Source organism: Rhinatrema bivittatum, chromosome 1 (assembly GCF_901001135.1).
Source record: "Rhinatrema bivittatum chromosome 1, aRhiBiv1.1, whole genome shotgun sequence".
Lineage (NCBI taxonomy): Eukaryota > Metazoa > Chordata > Amphibia > Gymnophiona > Rhinatrematidae > Rhinatrema > Rhinatrema bivittatum.
The window spans coordinates 298,670,437-298,689,999 of NC_042615.1; the positions used below are offsets into that span (position 1 = coordinate 298,670,437).

Below are 19,563 nucleotides of genomic sequence, written 5' to 3' on the forward strand. Positions count from 1 at the left end.
ATCGCGCGGGAATAACTAATAGGCCCATCAACATGCATTTGCATGTTGCGGGCGCTATTAGTTTTGGGGGGGTTGGCCACGCATTTTTGACGTGCTATTACCCCTTACTGTATAAGGGGTAAAAATAGCGCATCGAAAACACGCAGCCAAACCGGGGCTATAGGTGCTCTCAGCCATGGAGTACCCATCTAACACAAATAAGAGACCAAATGTTTTCCATAGCAGGCCCCAAGTTGTGGAATTCTCTACCAGAGACATTACGTCTGATAACAGAAAGAGTTTCAAATGTGAACTGAAAACATGGTTCTTCAGAAATGCATAAGATTTATCAATATGCCGATAACTTCACTTTCAAAATCATAGATAATATTAGTTGAATGAGCAATAAGTAATGAACGATTTTCAGGATATCCACAATGAATATGCATGAGAAAAAATTTGCATGTACTGTAGGGATGTGAATCGTTTTTCAACGATTAAAATTATCGTCCGATAATGTTTATATCGTCTTAAATTGTTATAGAACACGATACAATAGAAATTCTAACGATTTATCGTTAAAAATCGTTAAATCATGTTAGTGCGCACTAAATCGAGTTAGTGCGCACTAACTCCCCGTTAGTGCGCACTAACTCGATTTAGTGCGCACTAACTGAAAATGATACAAATAAACACTTTCCAGGTCACTGAAGGTCAGTTAGGAATGAATATGTGTTCCTATTGGCTGGCTGCCCTCTTATCTATTGATGTTACCAAGGTTACCACTGAGGTGATGGTTGGGGGGATGGGAAATGGAACTGGAAACTAACGAACACCAACAGAAAATGAAACAAAGTGTTCACACTTCCCAGGTCAGTAAAGGTCACTTAGGAATGAATATGTATGTATGTATTCCTATTGGCTGGCTGTGCTCTTATCTATTGATGTTACCAATATGGTTGGGGGGATGTGAAATGGAAACAGTTGGAAGCTTGACAAAAAAAGTAATGTAATGATCAGCACTCACGTGACTAGAACTTGTTTGTTTATTATTTTTGTTAGCAGGCACCTGAAATGCTAGTGCATGTTGAATTTGCCAATCACTGTGCATTTTAGAAAGGTGGTCCTGGCTGGAACTGTACACAGTTCAAATATATGTAATTGATTGTTGGTAAGTGTATTTTTTAAGTAGCCACACTGGCACCAGTATGTTTACTTTTCCTCCTACTTAACTCACTAGCTCAGCTTTGTAAGAAGGGCTTCTCTGCTTGTGTGTTGTTTTTGTTTGGTGTGAGGAGAGCAGAAACATCAGATCTTTATTCAATCTACTACAGTCATCTCTTACAGTGCTCTATCCCTATTAATACCAGGAGTGTTGTGATCTTCCTGCACACAGTGCCCTAACCCTGATACCAGTCTGAGACAGCTCCGTCCCTGCATTACTAGTGAGAGGCTGGCTTCACAGACAGGGGGGAGCTGCCTGACCCTCACTCCTGACTTCCCCCATGTCCCAGCTAGTGAATGGTGTGTGGGTGAGGGGGGGGGGGGGAGGATGGTGAAGTCTGAGACAGCTCCCTCCCTGCATTACTAGTGAGAGGCTGGCTTCACAGACAGGGGGGAGCTGCCTGACCCTCACTCCTGACTTCCCCCATGTCCCAGCTAGTGAATGGTGTGTGGGTGAGGGGGGGGGGGGGAGGATGGTGAAGTCTGAGACAGCTCCCTCCCTGCATTACTAGTGAGAGGCTGGCTTCACAGACAGGGGGGAGCTGCCTGACCCTCACTCCTGACTTCCCCCATGTCCCAGCTAGTGAATGGTGTGTGGGTGAGGGGGGGGGGGGGAGGATGGTGAAGTCTGAGACAGCTCCCTCCCTGCATTACTAGTGAGAGGCTGGCTTCACAGACAGGGGGGAGCTGCCTGACCCTCACTCCTGACTTCCCCCATGTCCCAGCTAGTGAATGGTGTGTGGGTGAAGGGGGGGGGGGGAGGATGGTGAAGTCTGAGACAGCTCCCTCCCTGCATTACTAGTGAGAGGCTGGCTTCACAGACAGGGGGGAGCTGCCTGACCCTCACTCCTGACTTCCCCCATGTCCCAGCTAGTGAATGGTGTGTGGGTGAGGGGGGGGGGGGAGGATGGTGAAGTCTGAGACAGCTCCCTCCCTGCATTACTAGTGAGAGGCTGGCTTCACAGACAGGGGGGAGCTGCCTGACCCTCACTCCTGACTTCCCCCATGTCCCAGCTAGTGAATGGTGTGTGGGTGAGGGGGGGGGGGGGGAGGATGGTGAAGTCTGAGACAGCTCCCTCCCTGCATTACTAGTGAGAGGCTGGCTTCACAGACAGGGGGGAGCTGCCTGTCCCTCACTCCTGACTTCCCCCATGTCCCAGCTAGTGAATGGTGTGTGGGTGAGGGGGGTGGGGGGGTGGATGGTGAAGTCTGAGACAGCTCCCTCCCTGCATTACTAGTGAGAGGCTGGCTTCACAGACAGGGGGGAGCTGCCTGACCCTCACTCCTCCGGGGTATTGTGATCTTCCTGCACACAGTGCCCTATCCCTGATACCAGGGGTGTTGTGATCTTCCTGCATGCAGTGCCCTTTCCCTATTAATACCAGGAGTGTTGTGATCTTCCTGCATGCAGTGCCCTATCCCTGATACCGGGATGTGTGCAAGAAGATCACAACACCCCCGGTATCAGGAATAGGGCACTGTGTGCAGGAAGATCACAACACCCCCAGTATCAGGAATAGGGCACTGTGTGCAGGAAGATCACAACACCCCTGGTATTAGGGATAGGGCACTGTGTGCAGGAAGATCACAACACTCCTGGTATTAATAGGGATAGGGCACTGTGTGCAGGAAGATCACAATACCCCTGGTATTAGGGTTAGGGCACAAGTTCTAGTCACATTGACTGATCACATTACTTGTTTTGTCAAGCTACCAACTGTTTCCATTTCCCATCCCCCATATACTGTCAGTAGGAAACTTGGTAACATGAATAAATAAGAGGGCAGCCAATAGGAATACATATTCATTCCTAAACTGACCTTAACTGACCTGAAAAGTGTCAATTGTATCATTTTCAGTTAGTGCGCACTAACTCCCAGTTAGTGCGCACTAACTCGAGTTAGTGCGCACTAATCGGAAAAAACGATTTTTAACGATTTTTTAACTAAAAAATCGTGCCTAAGACGATTTTCTTGCCCTGCCACACGATTTCTATCGTTAAGACGATATGGAAAATGATTCACATCCCTAATGTACTGTCTCCATAACATGTACATTTTCTCTCATGCATATTCATTGTGGATATCCTGAAAACCCGACTGGCTGGGGGGTCCCTAGGACAGGGTTGGGAACCACTGATCTAGAATATATGTGCATATGTGTATAAAACATATAGAGATAGAAAGTGTTTTCTTGTGTTGGAAATATTCACACATACAGAAACATATGGGCCGGATTTTAAATGTCCTGCGCACGTAAATCCGGCCGGATTCATGTACTACTGGGGCAAAGAAGCCAATATTTATGTGCAAGAGAAAAGAATGAGTCTAACTTTCAAACCTGTTTCTGGGACTCTATATTCACGAGTACGTGGATGCTCAATGGAGTTGCACAATTTATAAAATACTGCTAGCTCTGCTCTGAAAGTATACACATAGGGGTAGATTTTATAAATTTGTGTCTGCGTGTATAGAGTCTAGCCTAGTACTGTGGTTCCTCACGGGGCTCCTCCCCGTGGGAGTGGCCAACACCTCAGTACCCAAGAATCCACTCCAACACCTCGAAATAATAACACTATGGCAGGAGGAATGTGGAAAAGAGGATTTACTTTCAAACAACAACCAACAAGGACTGAACTTCACAATCTGGGTAAACAAATAAGCGTGGGCATAGCTTACTTATTACGGCGGTTACTACCCTAAACCAATTAAGCCTGATACATCACTTTGAATGCATATACGGCATTGCTCTCTACTTCAATGGCTGGGGGAAATGTGGAAAACAGGATTTACATTCAGACTACATCCAACAAGGTATTGATCTGTGCAGTCGGGGTAAATAAGCATCTGGGTAACTTGCTTGACGTGGCTGTTACTACCCGTAACCATTAAGCCTTATGCTCACCTTTGATGCAACTCCAACATTACTCTCTGCATCAATGACAGGGGAGAGCAGGGAATTTGAATCAAACAGTTACCAGCAAGGACCCTGAACTTGGTGGTTGATGAAACAGATAAGTATGGGAAAATAAGTGTGGGAGCTTGCTGGGCAGACTGGATGGGCCGATTGGTCTTTTTCTGCCATCATTTCCATGTTTCTATGTTTCATTCCTATTTATAGCATAAAAATATAGAAGCAGCTGGATGATACTGAACTGAAGGCACACATAGACTTCCTCATTTTGAGTGGCTTGTTTCATGGATGTCATGAAACCTTAAAAAGAGCTGTGGTTCCAACACATATGGATTTTTGTTTTCATGCTACAAGGAATCTGGAAAGATTCCAAAATATAGTAGCTCATTTGCTTTTAGATAATAAAATTATGTGGCAGGAAAGGATACCTGTGGTCAAGTTTGCTGCCTTTTCTGATGTGTGAACACTGCTTGTGGAGAAACTTTAAAAAATGGTATGGGCCAGGGATACACCTGATTGTGGATGAACAGCTGGTAGCTGTCAGGGGTCTCTGTCCTTTTAGACAGTATGGGGCGGATTTTAAAAGGGCCGCACGCGTAAATCCTTCCGGAAGGATTTACGCGCGCAGGGCCTTGTGCGCCGGCGCGCCTATTTTGCATAGGCCGCCGGCGCGCTTAAAGCCCCGGGACGCGCGTAAGTCCCGGGGCTTTCGAAAAGGGGAGGGAGGGGGCGTGTCTGGGGGCATTCCTGAAACAACGTGGCGTGGGAGGACGGAGCGGGGATACCAGTGATGCGCGCAAAGTTAAGGGGGGGGGGGTTAGATAGGGCCAGGGGGGTGGGTTAGGTAGGGGAAGGGAGGGGAAGGTGGGGGGAGGGCGAAGAAAAGTTCACTCCGAGGCCGCTCCGAAATCGAAGCGGCCTCGGAGGGAACATGCAGCTCGCGCTGGGCTCGGCGCGCGCAGGTTGCACAAATGTGCAACCTGCGCTATGCTACGCGCGTATCTTATAAAATCCAGTGTACGTTTGTTCGCGCCTGGTGCGCGAACAAAAGTACGCGCTCGCGTATTTTTTAAAAATCTGCCCCTATATGTGCAGCAAACCCTCAAAATATGGTATCATGATTTGGTGATGCCTGGATGCAGCAACATCGTATCCCTGAATGGGGATATCTAGTAGATCAAACAAGCTGGAGACGAACTGTATTATCAATAGGTAGCCAAATTTTACAAAACGTTGACTGGCTTTGTTTTAAATCAGGAAGCAATGTTGTGGATGATAACCTTTTTACCAGCACAGAGCTAGCAGAAAAATTGCTAACTGAAAATCTGACCTACCTAGCCACCATCAGGAGAAACACGGATGACATTCCAAATGCAATGTAACCTGATCCCAAAATAGAGAAATTATCTTCCATCTTTGCTTTTGATGGGTTTCTTTTTTTTTTTTAATTTATATTTTATTAGTTTTTCAAATAATTATGACATAAAAACTGTCAATGCAAATATGATTGTCCATCGTTAACAAGAATAAAGTCAAAGAAATATACAACACAAACAAGAGGTAATTAATACCATAAACATTTTAAACAATGGAAATCATATATTACCATGTAATATTACAGTATACATCTTTATTTTGAGCTATATGAAGGTAATATGTCTACTAATAAATGAAAGTTCCACACTCATTTACCTATATTAACAGCTAATAGGTTGGTTTATATTACCTCCAATTAATTCTTTTGATTCTAAGAATCTTTTTAGATCTCCTGGTTCATAATATATGTATTTCTGATTTTCAAATCTCATTATACATTTAGCGGGATATCGAATAGGCATTTGTGCTCCTACTTGCTCTGCTAGATTTTTCAGGACTAGAAATTCCTTCCTTCTGCGCTGGGTTGTTTTTGCAATATCCGGATAGATCCATATTTGATAATCACAGAATTTAACTAATCTATTATGCAAGAATAATCTCAAAACTATATTCCTATCAGAGGGGAAAATGAATTTAATTGGATGAGGACTCCAATAATTCTGAGACATTTAAGGGAGATGTTTGTTCCTCAATTACAGAGCTAGATACTATATAATATATCTTAGCGATAGTGGGAAGAGCATCTGATGGTATTTTTAATATTTCCTTTATATATTTCTTAAACTGATCCTGTAAAGTTGAAAATCTTAATAAAGGGAAATTAACTATTCTTAAGTTTAAATACCTGTTTTCATTCTCTAGTCTTTCTAAATTTCTAGCATGAATCGTCTCCCCTTGTATTATATTTGCTTGTACTTTCTGTACTTGAGAAATTTTTTGTTCTAATTCTACCAACTGCGTTTTTTGTTTAACTACATTTTCTTCTGTTTTTAACACTCTATTATTCATCTCCAATGTAACATTAGTTAATTTTGAAATAGCTTTTTCTAGAGTTACAATCACACTCCATACAGAGTCCCAAGTTATTATAGATGGTTTCTTCAGTTTCTTCATGGAGGTGATATTCACCAATTCTGTCCCCTCCTTATCCAAGTTCTCCATTTGAATCTTAAGGGACTCTTCCATTTCTCTCTTGGAAGATTGTTCTCCTAGATCTTTATTCACTTCCTTTTCATTTAACACCAAAGAAGATGACTTTTTAATTACATTTATATTAAGTGCTTCTTTTTCCACTATAACATCAGTTCCTTGTATTTGTATTTGAAAAGGAGGAGAAAGAGTAGCGGGTGCTCCCGGGCTAAGTGACACTGATGAGGCTGGTAATTCCATACTTAGCTCAATTTCTGGAATTACAGCGCCTCCCTCGGGAGGTTTTTCTAGTGCAGGGCTGAAAAAACTCTCAATTTTCCCCTGACAAGGTTCTGCTGGAGAGGATGATACAGCAGCCTCTCTCAGGTTCCCCTTCCGTTTAGTGTGTGGCATATTTATGCCTAATAGGTAACAATATCCAATAAAAAAAAATTGAGAGTAATCAGCACTTTCAGTTTAAAAAGTCGATGTATACTGCAAGCTTGAGGGTTGGGAGAATTTTTAATTTAACTTAGATTTACTTATTTGGGGATAAGGAGTTCGGAACCATAAGCGTAAGAAGGATTTCTGGACAAAGCCGCGCGCGGCTTGGGCGACGTGTGCGCCGACGTTGACTGTGTGCTGTAAACAATCCGTTTTTAAAGAGCCTCAGGGTGACGTCACTCCCGGAAATGGAAAGCCTCCGTCGGGGCAAGGTCCTCCCTGCCCCTGGTTCCCATGATGTTTGGCAAAAATCACTTGTAATCATAGTTTGCTGGCGAAAACAGCTCTAGAAGACGGTGTTCCTTAAGGTGTGCTGTTGTAATGTCCCAACAAGGTCCTTGTTTCACCAACCTGGCTTCTTCAGGGGGAACAACCCTAATAATTTGGACACCCAAGGATTGCTACTCAGAAATAGTGATAATTTGTTGGAATAAGGGGTGGAAGTCACCCTGCTGTCTATAATATTTTCATATCTGATGCTTCTCGAATCGTAGAATAGATCACACCAAAAGTCCTACTAATAACTGTAGTCTCGGGATTAAAAGTTTAGAATCGGGGAGTGCCAGTACTAAAGCTTTGCATGTTGCTCTAACTCCCTGTTAATGACGATTTAAATAAAATGTTACTGCACTGGCCCAAACGCCTTCCTCCCAGAGATTCTCGACTTGTAATGTGAACTGTCCAAATTCTGTTCTGCATCTATTCTTATGATTATTGCAGTTTTATTGTAGTTATGATTATCTCTGCCTTTCTAGAGAGAGGATTCATTAAAGAATATATGGATATTTGTTTAATTACATGATTGGATCTTATGTTTCAATTATGATTGATATTTTATATGTCTTGATTTTATTGTTTTATGTTTTATGGGCAATGGTGCTGTTTGTTTGTTTTTCCATTGTTACTCTGCATACAGAATCTGGCTTGTGGTTTTCAGTTCAGTTTTTGTCTATAGGTTTCTATTTGTTTTTGGTGAGTGCCTGTCTGTGTTCCATATATGTGACTGAGATAAGGTATTCTGCTAATGAGTAATTCAATATAGGGATGTTCTGACTTGTTCTGTTGTTCTGTTTTTCTAACAGGAGGTGTATTTGGTGTTTTAGGGTCTGGGTATTATTTTCAGTATTGCATTTTCATAGGAAGGGTTGTTACTGTTTGAGAGCTGGCAGTTAATGCTGTTTTGGTATGGGAGATTTACTACATTGTAATTGAAATAGTTTATTCATGGCTTTCTGAGGGCCAAGCCCACATCCAACATACATTATAATAGGCCTAATGTCATATTTGCTCTAAGTGTCTTTTTTGCTTTTTTGCAGGTTATTCTGGTTGACATCTCAGCAGTGCCTGTAAATAAATGTTATTTTAAGTGATATTTTTACATCAGAAAACTGTACTTTGAATGTCCTTTTTCATATAAAATGTTATAAATGCATAGGGGCGGATTTTAAAACGAGCGCGAATAGCCTACTTTAGTTTGCGCTCCAGGCGCAAACAAAAGTACGCTGGATTTTAGTAGATACGCGCGGAGCCGCGCGTATCCGCTAAAATCCTGGATCGGCGCGCGCAAGGCTATCGATTTCGTATAGCCGGCGCGCGCCGAGCCGCGCAGCCTACCCCCGTTCCCTCCAAGGCCGCTCCGAAATCAAAGCGGCCTCGGAGGGAACTTTCCTTTGCCCTCCCCTCACCTTCCCCTCCCTTCCCCTACCTAACCCACCCACCCGGCCCTGTCTAAAACCCCCCCTTACCTTTGTCGGGGGATTTACGCCTCCCAGAGGGAGGCGTAAATCCCCGCGCGCGAGCGGGCCTCCTGCGCGCCGGGCCGCGACCTGGGGGCGGGTACGGAGGGCGCGGCCACGCCCCCGGACCGCCCCGGGCCGTAGCCACGCCCCCGTACCCGCCCCCAAAACGCTGCCGACACGCCCCTGAAACGCCGCGACGACCGGGCCCGCCCCCCGACGCACCCCCGACACGCCCCCCTCGGAGAACCCCGGGACTTACGCGAGTCCCGGGGCTCTGCGCGCGCCGGGAGGCCTATGTAAAATAGGCTTCCCGGCGCGCAGGGCCCTGCTCGCGTAAATCCGCCCGGTTTTGGGCGGATTTACGCGAGCAGGGCTCTGAAAATCCGCCCCATAATTTGTATTGGTATTCTCCAATGTAAGGGTCATTAATTTTATAGGTGGGCAATATCACTCACGAACAAAGATTATTCTTCTCTCCTAGCAACCAAGGCAAATACCATCACAGGAAAATTCAATCTGACTCTCAGTCCAAAAGTCCAAGGATACTGGGAAACTTTCTGTATGGTCTGTGATATCAGTCATATAATGTGATTTTTTTTCTAAGTCTCTCTGTACCTTCCTCAGATTTGATTTGCTTGTTGTAAAGTAGAACTGCTGGTAGGGATGTGCAGCAGGCGACGGATTCGTCCCATTCGGTATTCGTATTCATCGGGACCCAAATCCATTGCATCTGTTCTCAGGGGACCCTGATCCATTCATTAGTTACATATGTATTCATTTCCCAAAAAAACCCCATCCTAACCCTTTAAATTTCATTAATTACAACCCCCCACCCTCCTGACCCCCCAAGACTTGCCAAAAGTCCCTGGTGGTCCAGCGGAGGTCCTGGAGCGATCTCCTGGACTTGGGCTGTCGGCTGCCGGTATTCAAAATGGTGCCGATAGCCTTTTCCCTTACTGTCACAGGGGCTACTGGTGCTATTGGTCGGCCCCTGTCACATGGTAGGAGCAATGAATGGCCGGTGCCATATTGTTTGGATAAGTTCCTAGAGGAAAAATCCATAAGCTGCTATTACGGTAATTAATAAGCAATAGTAGCTTGAGATTTATTTAAGGTTTGGGTACTTGCCAGGTACTTGTGACTTGGATTGGCCACTGCTGGAAACAGGATGCTGGGCTTGATGGACCCTTGGTCTGACCCAGTAAGGCATATCTTATGTTCTTATGTTCTATCTTGGATCTCTCCACCTCTCTGGGATAATGTGAATATCTTAATACTTTCTGTGTGACTGAAAAAAAAGTTTATTCCTGCTAAAAAGATGTTTCAGAAGTTTATAAAAAAAAGAAAAAATGGGTTTGATAGGAAATATATATATATATATATATATATATTTTTTTTTTTTTTTACTAAATAAAAAGTTTAATTAATATTAACAAATTAGGTCATGTTTTTCTAAAGTTACTTTGCACCATTTATTTGGTATTTGGGTCAGGGTTCAAAAGTTTGCCAGAATTGCACCAGTCGATTTATGGAGTCCAGATGTCTCCCAAACAGTATTAATGGTTTTATTTTCAGGACAGGCGGTGAAGGTTAAGGCCTAAGCAATGCTATAAGCGTAAGGATGAAAGACTACAGTAGTCTAGTTGAAGACATGTCATATTACATATTGTAAACTCCTGCTTAGTTGAAGGATGGCATAATCTGCTTTCACTATTCTACTGTAAGGCTGAGTGAATTGAACTAGGCTGTTCCTGCCTGGAAAGTTACAATTTTCCATAATGTGGACCATAATCAAACTGTTCATATTGGTGCAAACCCTACAAGTAGTTTTTACCCATGGGGTTGCACCAATAATCAAAGCAAAACTATGCGGGGAAAAAAAGTGCCTACAGAGATTTGTACCTACTTTATCTTTAGGCATTTTTGCTGACCAAAACAGAACGAGTAGTTTCAAGGATCCAAAACTACGCTTATTGTTGCCTCCTCAAAACTAACCCTGCCACCCTGCACCAGCCGACCCTGAGACCAGTACCATTTTGATGTCACTATGGCAACAGACTCAGGGCCAGCCAGGGCCATTTTTAAAGGGGATGCTAGAGAGGCAGAAGATGAGTGAGCATTCTTCCTGCCACTTTACTAACCCAAATCCAGGTGGAAGGGATAAGTGGGAGCCGGGGTAAGCCCTAACCTTGGCAACTTTTTCAGAGAAGAGTGGGATGGAGGTTGGAGGGCCACAGGGAGCCTCAGAGTACCCTGGGGAGGCCCTTTAGTTTTTCTTTCCTTCTCTTTTGAAAATAAAATCAAACAAAATAGAAAATATTGCTTTCATATTCTAATATCGATCCTTATCCAAATCTGCTTTTGTTCCCTTCTTCTTTGGTTCTGGACCACCCTAGCTAGATAAGCAGGCAAGTTCTCATATTTATTCCAGCTCCAGGTTCTCCCACAACCCATGTTATATTACCAAGGTTTGAAATAATCTAAATAGCTAGCAAAACGAGAGAATCTATTGCCCAAGCATCCAATTACCTATCTCCTCCTTGATCTTGCCACCATCCTGCTAGCATCAAACCAATTGTTTTCTGAGCAGATGTAGCTCGCTGATTCTTACCTGACAACTTTGTTCCCAGCAATGTCACTATGCTTTCTCCTCATCATCTCTCTCTTTTTCTCCTGCTCTTGAAGGAATGAAGTGTTGCTTGCTTGCTATACTGCAGCCTCATAAGCTTGATCCTACCGGTGCTCTCTATATAAGAACACAAGAGGTGCCATGCTGAATCAGACCAATAGTCCAGTGAGCCTAGCATCTTGCTTCTGACACTGACCAGTCTGGGTCACTTGGCACCCAGTAGATCCAAATTGGAAAAATCCATTTCCATGTTTGGGGGCTTAGTCCGTAAACAATTATTAGCCCCTTATCCATAGGAGTGAGCAGCAAGGGATTGGATCTACTGTTAGGGATACTTCCTAATAATCCAAATTGGCTACTGTTATAGATAGAATGCTGGGCTCGATGAACCTTTGCTCTGATACAGCAAACCTTTGCTCTGATACAGCAAAGCACATATTGGGGCGGATTTTAAAACAATACGCGCGAACAAAAGTACACCAGATTTTAGCCGCGCATATCTTATAAAATCCGGGGTCGGCGCACGCAAGGGGGTGCACATTTGTGCAACCTGCGCGCAGCCTGCCTGTTCCCTCCGAGGCCGCTCCGAGGCCTATGCAAAATAGGCGCGCCGGCATGCGCAGGGGTTTTAAAATCCACCCCATTATGTTTTTATGGTGCTCACTCCCAGACAAAAGAGGTGGAGACACATAAGTCTGTATGACTAATTATTGTTAATGGACTGTCCTCCAGAAGCTTGTCCAAACATTTTTTTTAAAATTCAAGCTTTACTACTAGCCTTAACCTTATTCTGGCAACAAAGTCCATGGCTTAATTGTGCATTGATTTAAAAAAATACTTTCTTAAATGAGTTTTAATCTCTAAATCTGTTTCAAGTCACTATCTGATACTACTTGTTAGTTTCATGAAGTGTCCCCTAGTACTAGCACTATTTGAAAGAGCAAATAACCATTCCCTATTAAATTGTTTCACATCACACATGATAAACTTTTATCATATCCCAGTTGTGTACATCCCTGTTTTATTGTAACTGCAACATTTCCAGTTTCACACTTGTCATAGTTCTATTGTATTTATTCATTTTATTCACCCCTTGTTTAATGTAAACCGGCATGATGTGATGCCTATCATGAATGCCGGTATAAAAAAACACTAAATAAAATAAAATAAATATCCCCTTTCTGTCATTTCTTCTTCAAACCAAAGAGCCCTAAACTGTTTAGGATTTCTTCAAAAGGGAACCATTCAATCCATATTTACCTTTTTGCGAGGATGATACCCAGAAAACCAATCACCCACTTATCCACTTCATGCACCTGTAAGGATATCCACAGTATTAAAGGACACCTTTCAAACAACTTCGCGTGGTCACATAATCATAATAATCATAATATTTCTTTTATATTTAACTTTCCAGCACTTCAAAGTGGATTACATTCAGGTATTGTAGTTATTTCTCTGTCCCCAGAGGGCTCACAATCTAAGTTTATACACAATGGCCACTTGGAGATCTATGATAGTAGCCTATAAATTATGCATATGCTTTGCATTGAACGAGCCCAACTTTCAAAACAGTGGTACACCATTTGCGCTCATAAATGGGTTCTTGAGTTTGATGGTAGCATTTTGTAAACTGTGTGGCAGGAGTGGGACAGTTTATCAAATGCCATGCATTTATTCCCTGAAAGTACGCACGTAAGTATCATTACATGCATATACAATATTTGTAGTGCAAGTACACGCGTACTTTTTTCACCATTTGAAAAGAGTATGCGTGTTTACTTTTATGTGTGTAATAATGGTAACAATTCTGCGCGTGATAACCCAGAATTAAACACGGAGGCAGGTATATTTTAAAGTATGGGTGCACTATTAAAACTTGCACACGGAGGCAGGTATATTTTAAAGTACGGGTGTACTATTAACACTTGCACACGGAGGCAGGTATATTTTAAAGTATGGGTGTACTATTAACACTTGCACACGGAGGCAGGTATATTTTAAAGTATGGGTGCACTATTAAAACTTGCACACGGAGGCAGGTATATTTTAAAGTACGGGTGTACTATTAACACTTGCACACGGAGGCAGGTATATTTTAAAGTATGGGTGTACTATTAACACTTGCACACGGAGGCAGGTATATTTTAAAGTATGGGTGCACTATTAAAACTTGCACACGGAGGCAGGTATATTTTAAAGTACGGGTGTACTATTAACACTTGCACATGGAGGCAGGTATATTTTAAAGTACGGGTGTACTATTAACGCTTGCACATAGACTTGGAATCGCTAGCTTGCCAATACTTCCACCATTTTCCCCTAGACCCTCTGGCACGTCACCCTGAATCCCACTACAAGTTCACCCACACCTCTTACCTAAAAACTGCAGACAAAAGACTAGTGCGCTTTCAATTGCACAAGTTAATTGGCTTGTGTAAAATTTTATGGATAAGTTTGGTAACTATGCACATATGTCACTTACAAAATAGCAACTTGTCACAGTCTTTCAAACCCAGCCCCAGCACACCCCTAAACCAACTTTTTTTGTCCCTGTTATCATTTATGTGTTTATGCTCAAGGCTTATAAAATAGCATATATGTGAGTACATGCATATACGAGTATACATATATGAGTACATATATATGCTAATTTTATGAGCACAACCCCCAGAAAACTCTTTGAAAATTGCCTACTTAAAGTTTGTGATTTGCATGCAGCATATGTGTGGTATACATGCAGTAGATGTAGGAAAGTGCATGCTCATTTATAATATATAAAAAGAATCACTTTGTTGTTAATTTCCAGGCCAGATCTATCCTTGTAGAAGTTCTGAGTTGGGCCATGATTGGCCCAGTTTTCTAAAGCCAAATCATATTGGCTCAATTTACTGAGTTGTTAATGGTCAGATCTGAATTAGTAGCGGTTTTACTTAGGTAGCCCCCCATCCTGTTCTAGTCCTAGACGGGGGCACACAAAGAGGGCCATGCACCATGCAAGATCCCATGATTCCCATGGGTTCCCGCATAGCGGGGGGGAAGATCATTCTTTTCAATGCCCTTAGGGTTTTCCTTGTTCGGGGGTTCTTCCTGCTCACTAATACAATCACACACACACACTCACAAAAATATGCTGCACTCCCAGGCTGTTGTTCAAAAACAAAAAACTTTACTGTAACTGATGGCACAGTAAAAAAAAAAAAAAGTCCAAATATTTTTGGCAATCACAGCACAATGCAACAGTTCTGCAACTCATTCTCAAAAGTTTCCCAACAGATTACACACAGTCTCCTTCACACTCCTTCCCCAACACAGGTCAGCTCTTTGGGATGGGAACCCCTTCCACCCTGGGCTCTCCCAGGACCTGTTGGGTAGCTGAAATCTTTTTCTTTAAGGGTTCCTTTTCTCTTCCTCCCTCACTTGGGTATGGTGGATTATAGTAGAATCAGTCTTTGACTCTGGTGGACTTTCCCAGGCAGAATGCCTTTCCCCTGGCACCTCCCAGAAGACTCGTCCAGGCAATCCCTTCCTTCTCAGGACCCTATAGGATCTGATGCTGTTCAGGGCCCTTTTCTCTTCCACTCCTTCTTTTCTCTTCCATTCCTGGAATCCTTCCCCTCAATCTCCCCTGAACCTTCTCTGTGAAGAAGTAGGCCCAAGCTGTGTCACTCTGTGAAAAGGTAGCTCCAACCACACATTCAGGACTCCATTTCTTGGGATTCTCAAGTCCTTAGTACTCTCAACTTCTTCCCTTGCACAAGTGGGTGCAGAGGTTTTTATGCCTACCTAGAACCCCTCCGAATGTCCATAGAGGCTGAAGCCCCTCTATGGACATTTTTGTAAAGGGCACGGCTACCTTTTAGGGATAAAAATGGGCACCCTGTCACACTCATGTCCTAAATGAACCTTTATCTAGTGCTGTAAGACAATGCTTTCAGTCTTTGATGGAGTCTCTTTCTCTTTCTTGAGACAGGTATATGCATACCAGTGACAGAAAGTATCCTGACGGCTCACATCCCAGCTCTCGAAGGACGCACCGGAAAAAACGGTCAGCTTTCTGACATGGACTTGGGCTGGCAGAATCTGGGGCGACACCACTCAAAATTAACACATGTAAAAGGTAAACCTACATTTTACTACGGCAATAGCATAAAGCATCCAGCGATCCTTTCAGAGAGAGAGAGATATTGAAGAGTAACAAACTACTGATGCAAAATAGTGCTGACTTTTGTAGTATCTGAGTATAGGATAGGTGCATCGCATGTAGAAGCTTCTGGATGTTTTTCTTTTTCGCAGTATAGAAAATGTTTGCAAATGCAGCTTAGGCTAGCAATTCCCCACAAAAATATGACACCCGTTATTTCATTTAACCAATGGAGTTAAACTGGCATTCAGAAATATTAAATATTAAGGACAGTCCTAATGGATGGTTGGTGAAGAGCCTTGCTATGAATGTTCTTTTTATCTGATGCTGGATGTAAACACAAAGATATTAGGACAAGAAGACTACTCAGTATGACCAGTAAAACAAGGAAATATATAAAATACAATGCTACCCTTAAAAAGATAGGATGATCTCTTCATGAATATATTGCAAATGACTGAAGTGTCAGGAAGGCATGCGTACTTTGTATCTAACCAGCTTTCAGAGAAACCATTAAGAAGTGTGTCTAATAATATTATAGAAATGATAACTAGTAGTAGTAATAAGTCAGGGGACCTGGACAGCAACTGTATAATATTGTGGACAGATTGCAAAGGAAGATCCAGTGCTAAGAACTGTGCAAATTCTTGCTCAGAGAAAATGAAAGAATGTTAGGGAAGAAGGAAGAGATTAGGACTGGAAGGAGATAAGAAGATGATATTTTTACAGTATGCTGAAGGGGGGGGGGGGGGAGGGTTACTCATTGCTGCGAGATATGCGCTTTCAGTCTCCATGTGCAGTTGAGAATGAGTCCCTGACCTCAAATGAAACATAGCCTAATTATCCACATGATTCTTTTATCGTCTGTTGTGATGGAAGCTATCAGCAATTTGTGACAAGATTCATTACTCAGTGGTTCATGTGCTTACTGTAAATGAGTCAAAATTCTAGGGGTGTGCATTCGTTTTGAACTTATATGTAAAACGCTACTTTTTTTTTTTAACTTAAAAAAGTGATGAGGCGAAAACGATCGGATTTCCAACTTATTCAACATAGCTATGTTGAATACGTTGGAAATCGCGATCGTTGATCCTAAATAAAAATTTAAACCCCTCACCCTCCTTAATCCCCCCCAAGACTTACCAAAATTCCCTGGTGGTCCAGCGGGGAGTCAGGAAGCCATTCCTCTATTCCTTTGCGAGGACCACATGACGGCCGCGTCACGTCGGAGTGACGCGGACGTCACGTGGTCCTCGCAAAGGAATAGAGGAATGGCTTCCTGACTCCCCGCTGGACCACCAGGGAATTTTGGTAAGTCTTGGGGGGGGATTAAGGAGGGTGAGGGGTTTAAATTTTCATTTAGGGACCGGTGCACGTATGGACATAGACTCAACTTATGGAATTCTCCATATGTCCATTAGAGATGTGAATCGTGTCCTCGATCGTCTTAACGATCGATTTCGGCTGGGAGGGGGAGGGAATCGTATTGTTGCCGTTTGGGGGGGTAAAATATCGTGAAAAATCGTAAAATCGTGAGCCGGCACATTAAAACCCCCTAAAACCCACCCCCGACCCTTTAAATTAAATCTCCCACCCTCCCGAACCCCCCCCAAATGACTTAAATAACCTGGGTGTCCAGCGGCGGTCCGGAACGGCAGCGGTCCGGAACGGGCTCCAGCTATTGAATCTTGTTGTCTTCAGCCGGCGCCATTTTCCAAAATGGCGCCGAAAAATGGCGGCGGCCATAGAACAACACGATTCCACGGCAGGAGGTCCTTCCGGACCCCCGCTGGACTTTTGGCAAGTCTTGTGGGGGTCAGGAGGCCCCCCCCCAAGCTGGCCAAAAGTTCCTGGAGGTCCAGCGGGGGTCAGGGAGCGATTTCCCGCCGCGAATCGTTTTTCGTACGGAAAATGGCGCCGGCAGGAGATCGACTGCAGGAGGTCGTTCAGCGAGGCGTCGGAACCCTCGCTGAACGACCTCCTGCAGTCGATCTCCTGCCGGTTCCATTTTCCGTACGGAAAACGATATGCGGCGGGAAATCGCTCCCTGACCCCCGCTGGACCTCCAGGAACTTTTGGCCAGCTTGGGGGGGGGCCTCCTGACCCCCACAAGACTTGCCAAAAGTCCAGCGGGGGTCCGGAAGGACCTCCTGCCGTGGAATCGTGTTGTTCTATGGCCGCCGCCATTTTTCGGCGCCATTTTGGAAAATGGCGCCGGCTGAAGACAACAAGATTCAATAGCAGGAGCCCGTTCCGGACCGCTGCCGTTCCGGACCGCCACTGGACACCCAGGTTATTTAAGTCATTTGGGGGGGGGGGTTCGGGAGGGTGGGAGATTTAATTTAAAGGGTCGGGGGTGGGTTTTAGGGGGTTTTAGTGTGCCGGCTCACGATTCTAACGATTTATAACGATAAATCGTTAGAATCTCTATTGTATTGTGTTCCATAACGGTTTAAGACGATATTAAAATTATCGGACGATAATTTTAATCGTCGAAAAACGTTTCACATCCCTAATGTCCATATTGACCGAAATTGACCCCCCTTTTCGACTTATGGACTTATGAACTTAAACTTTTTGTCTGCACATCCCTACAAAATTCCCATCATTACTTTATACTCTAGTGCAGTGTAGCTACCCTAGTAGCACAATGTTCAGCAATGTGCTTCTTGTCTTTTTTTTGTAGGACATGAAGGTGACCCTTGCTTGAGGTCAACGGACTGCATCGAAGGTTTCTGCTGTGCTCGTCACTTCTGGACCAAAATTTGCAAGCCTGTTTTGCGCCAAGGTGAAGTATGCACCAAGCAGAGGAAAAAAGGCTCTCACGGGTTGGAAATTTTCCAGAGATGTGACTGTGCCAAAGGACTGTCTTGCAAAGTATGGAAAGATGCCACGTACTCCTCAAAATCAAGACTTCACGTGTGTCAGAAAATCTGAACAGATGCTGGGAAAAACTGTGAATTTGGGTATTTAATGCATTTCAGCATGATGGAGAAATCAGGATTCCATACAAGGACAGCATTTACTAAAGAGAGAATTTATGAAACGTGGAAACCAGAAAGCGGAATTTGAGACACATACATTGGCCGCTGGAGTTGTTCCATTATGCAACCTGTATATGTAAATAATGTAAAAGTCTGTGAAAGTGACACTATATTAAAAAAGAAGTAGAAAATGACATTTACTAGTTTATTACAGTATTCTTAATGATTTTCTAAAAAAATAAACCCCAAACGTCTATATACAGTTCTAGGGAGTAGCTTCCCTTTGATATCTATTAAAGTATATAAAAAATGTCAGACCCAGTTTTGTATGATATTATTCTGTGAACACATGAAAGTGTGCTTTAGAAATAGTAAGAAAGTTTAGCGTTGCCAGCAGAATGCTCATATCCATACACCTTATTGTGTACTGTAGTACGTTGTTGAGTAGATTTAGTTAAGATTTACAAACTGTTAGGAAATGAGACAATTTATCTTGGGCACTCTGGTAGATGGCGTAGCTTATTTCTGCAAGACAGATGCTATACATCCTGATTCCCTTTACATCATTTTTCAGGTAATGTTCCTATTTAGTCATCTAAAGCTCCTCCCTGTATTACTGCCTCAGAAACCTATTTACCAAAGTATGGTATTTGTACCACAGAGAAAACTACCATGGGATACTGCAGTTCAGAGTACAGAGTGAGAGTACTACATTTTAGTAAATCCCGTGGTAGTTTTCTGGTGTTTTGCTATGAATGTAAACCTCATGCATTTCTGGCCCAGCAGCATACTATGGTAGCCACCACTTCCCAGGACCATGGGGTTTTAAAGGGGTTCTGGGATCCAGAAAAGCCATCCACTGGAGTATCCCCAAAATCCCTGGGTGTCTATGGGACCAACTCTCCCAAACTCTTTCCTGCACCTTGAACCATTTAAAAATAA

At 43.4% G+C, this 19,563-nt stretch overlaps 1 protein-coding gene across 1 annotated transcript in view; it reads left to right on the top strand.

Moving 5' to 3' along the window:
- DKK2 (dickkopf WNT signaling pathway inhibitor 2) overlaps nt 1-18,882 on the top strand; it is a 162,764-nt gene extending 143,882 nt beyond the window's left edge. Inside the window, 2 exon segments of the mRNA XM_029596810.1 lie at nt 15,467-15,613; nt 18,324-18,882. Coding sequence (XP_029452670.1) covers nt 15,467-15,613; nt 18,324-18,574 — 398 coding nt within the window. The 3' untranslated portion in view covers nt 18,575-18,882.
- The last annotated feature ends 681 nt before the right edge of the window (nt 18,883-19,563 follow it).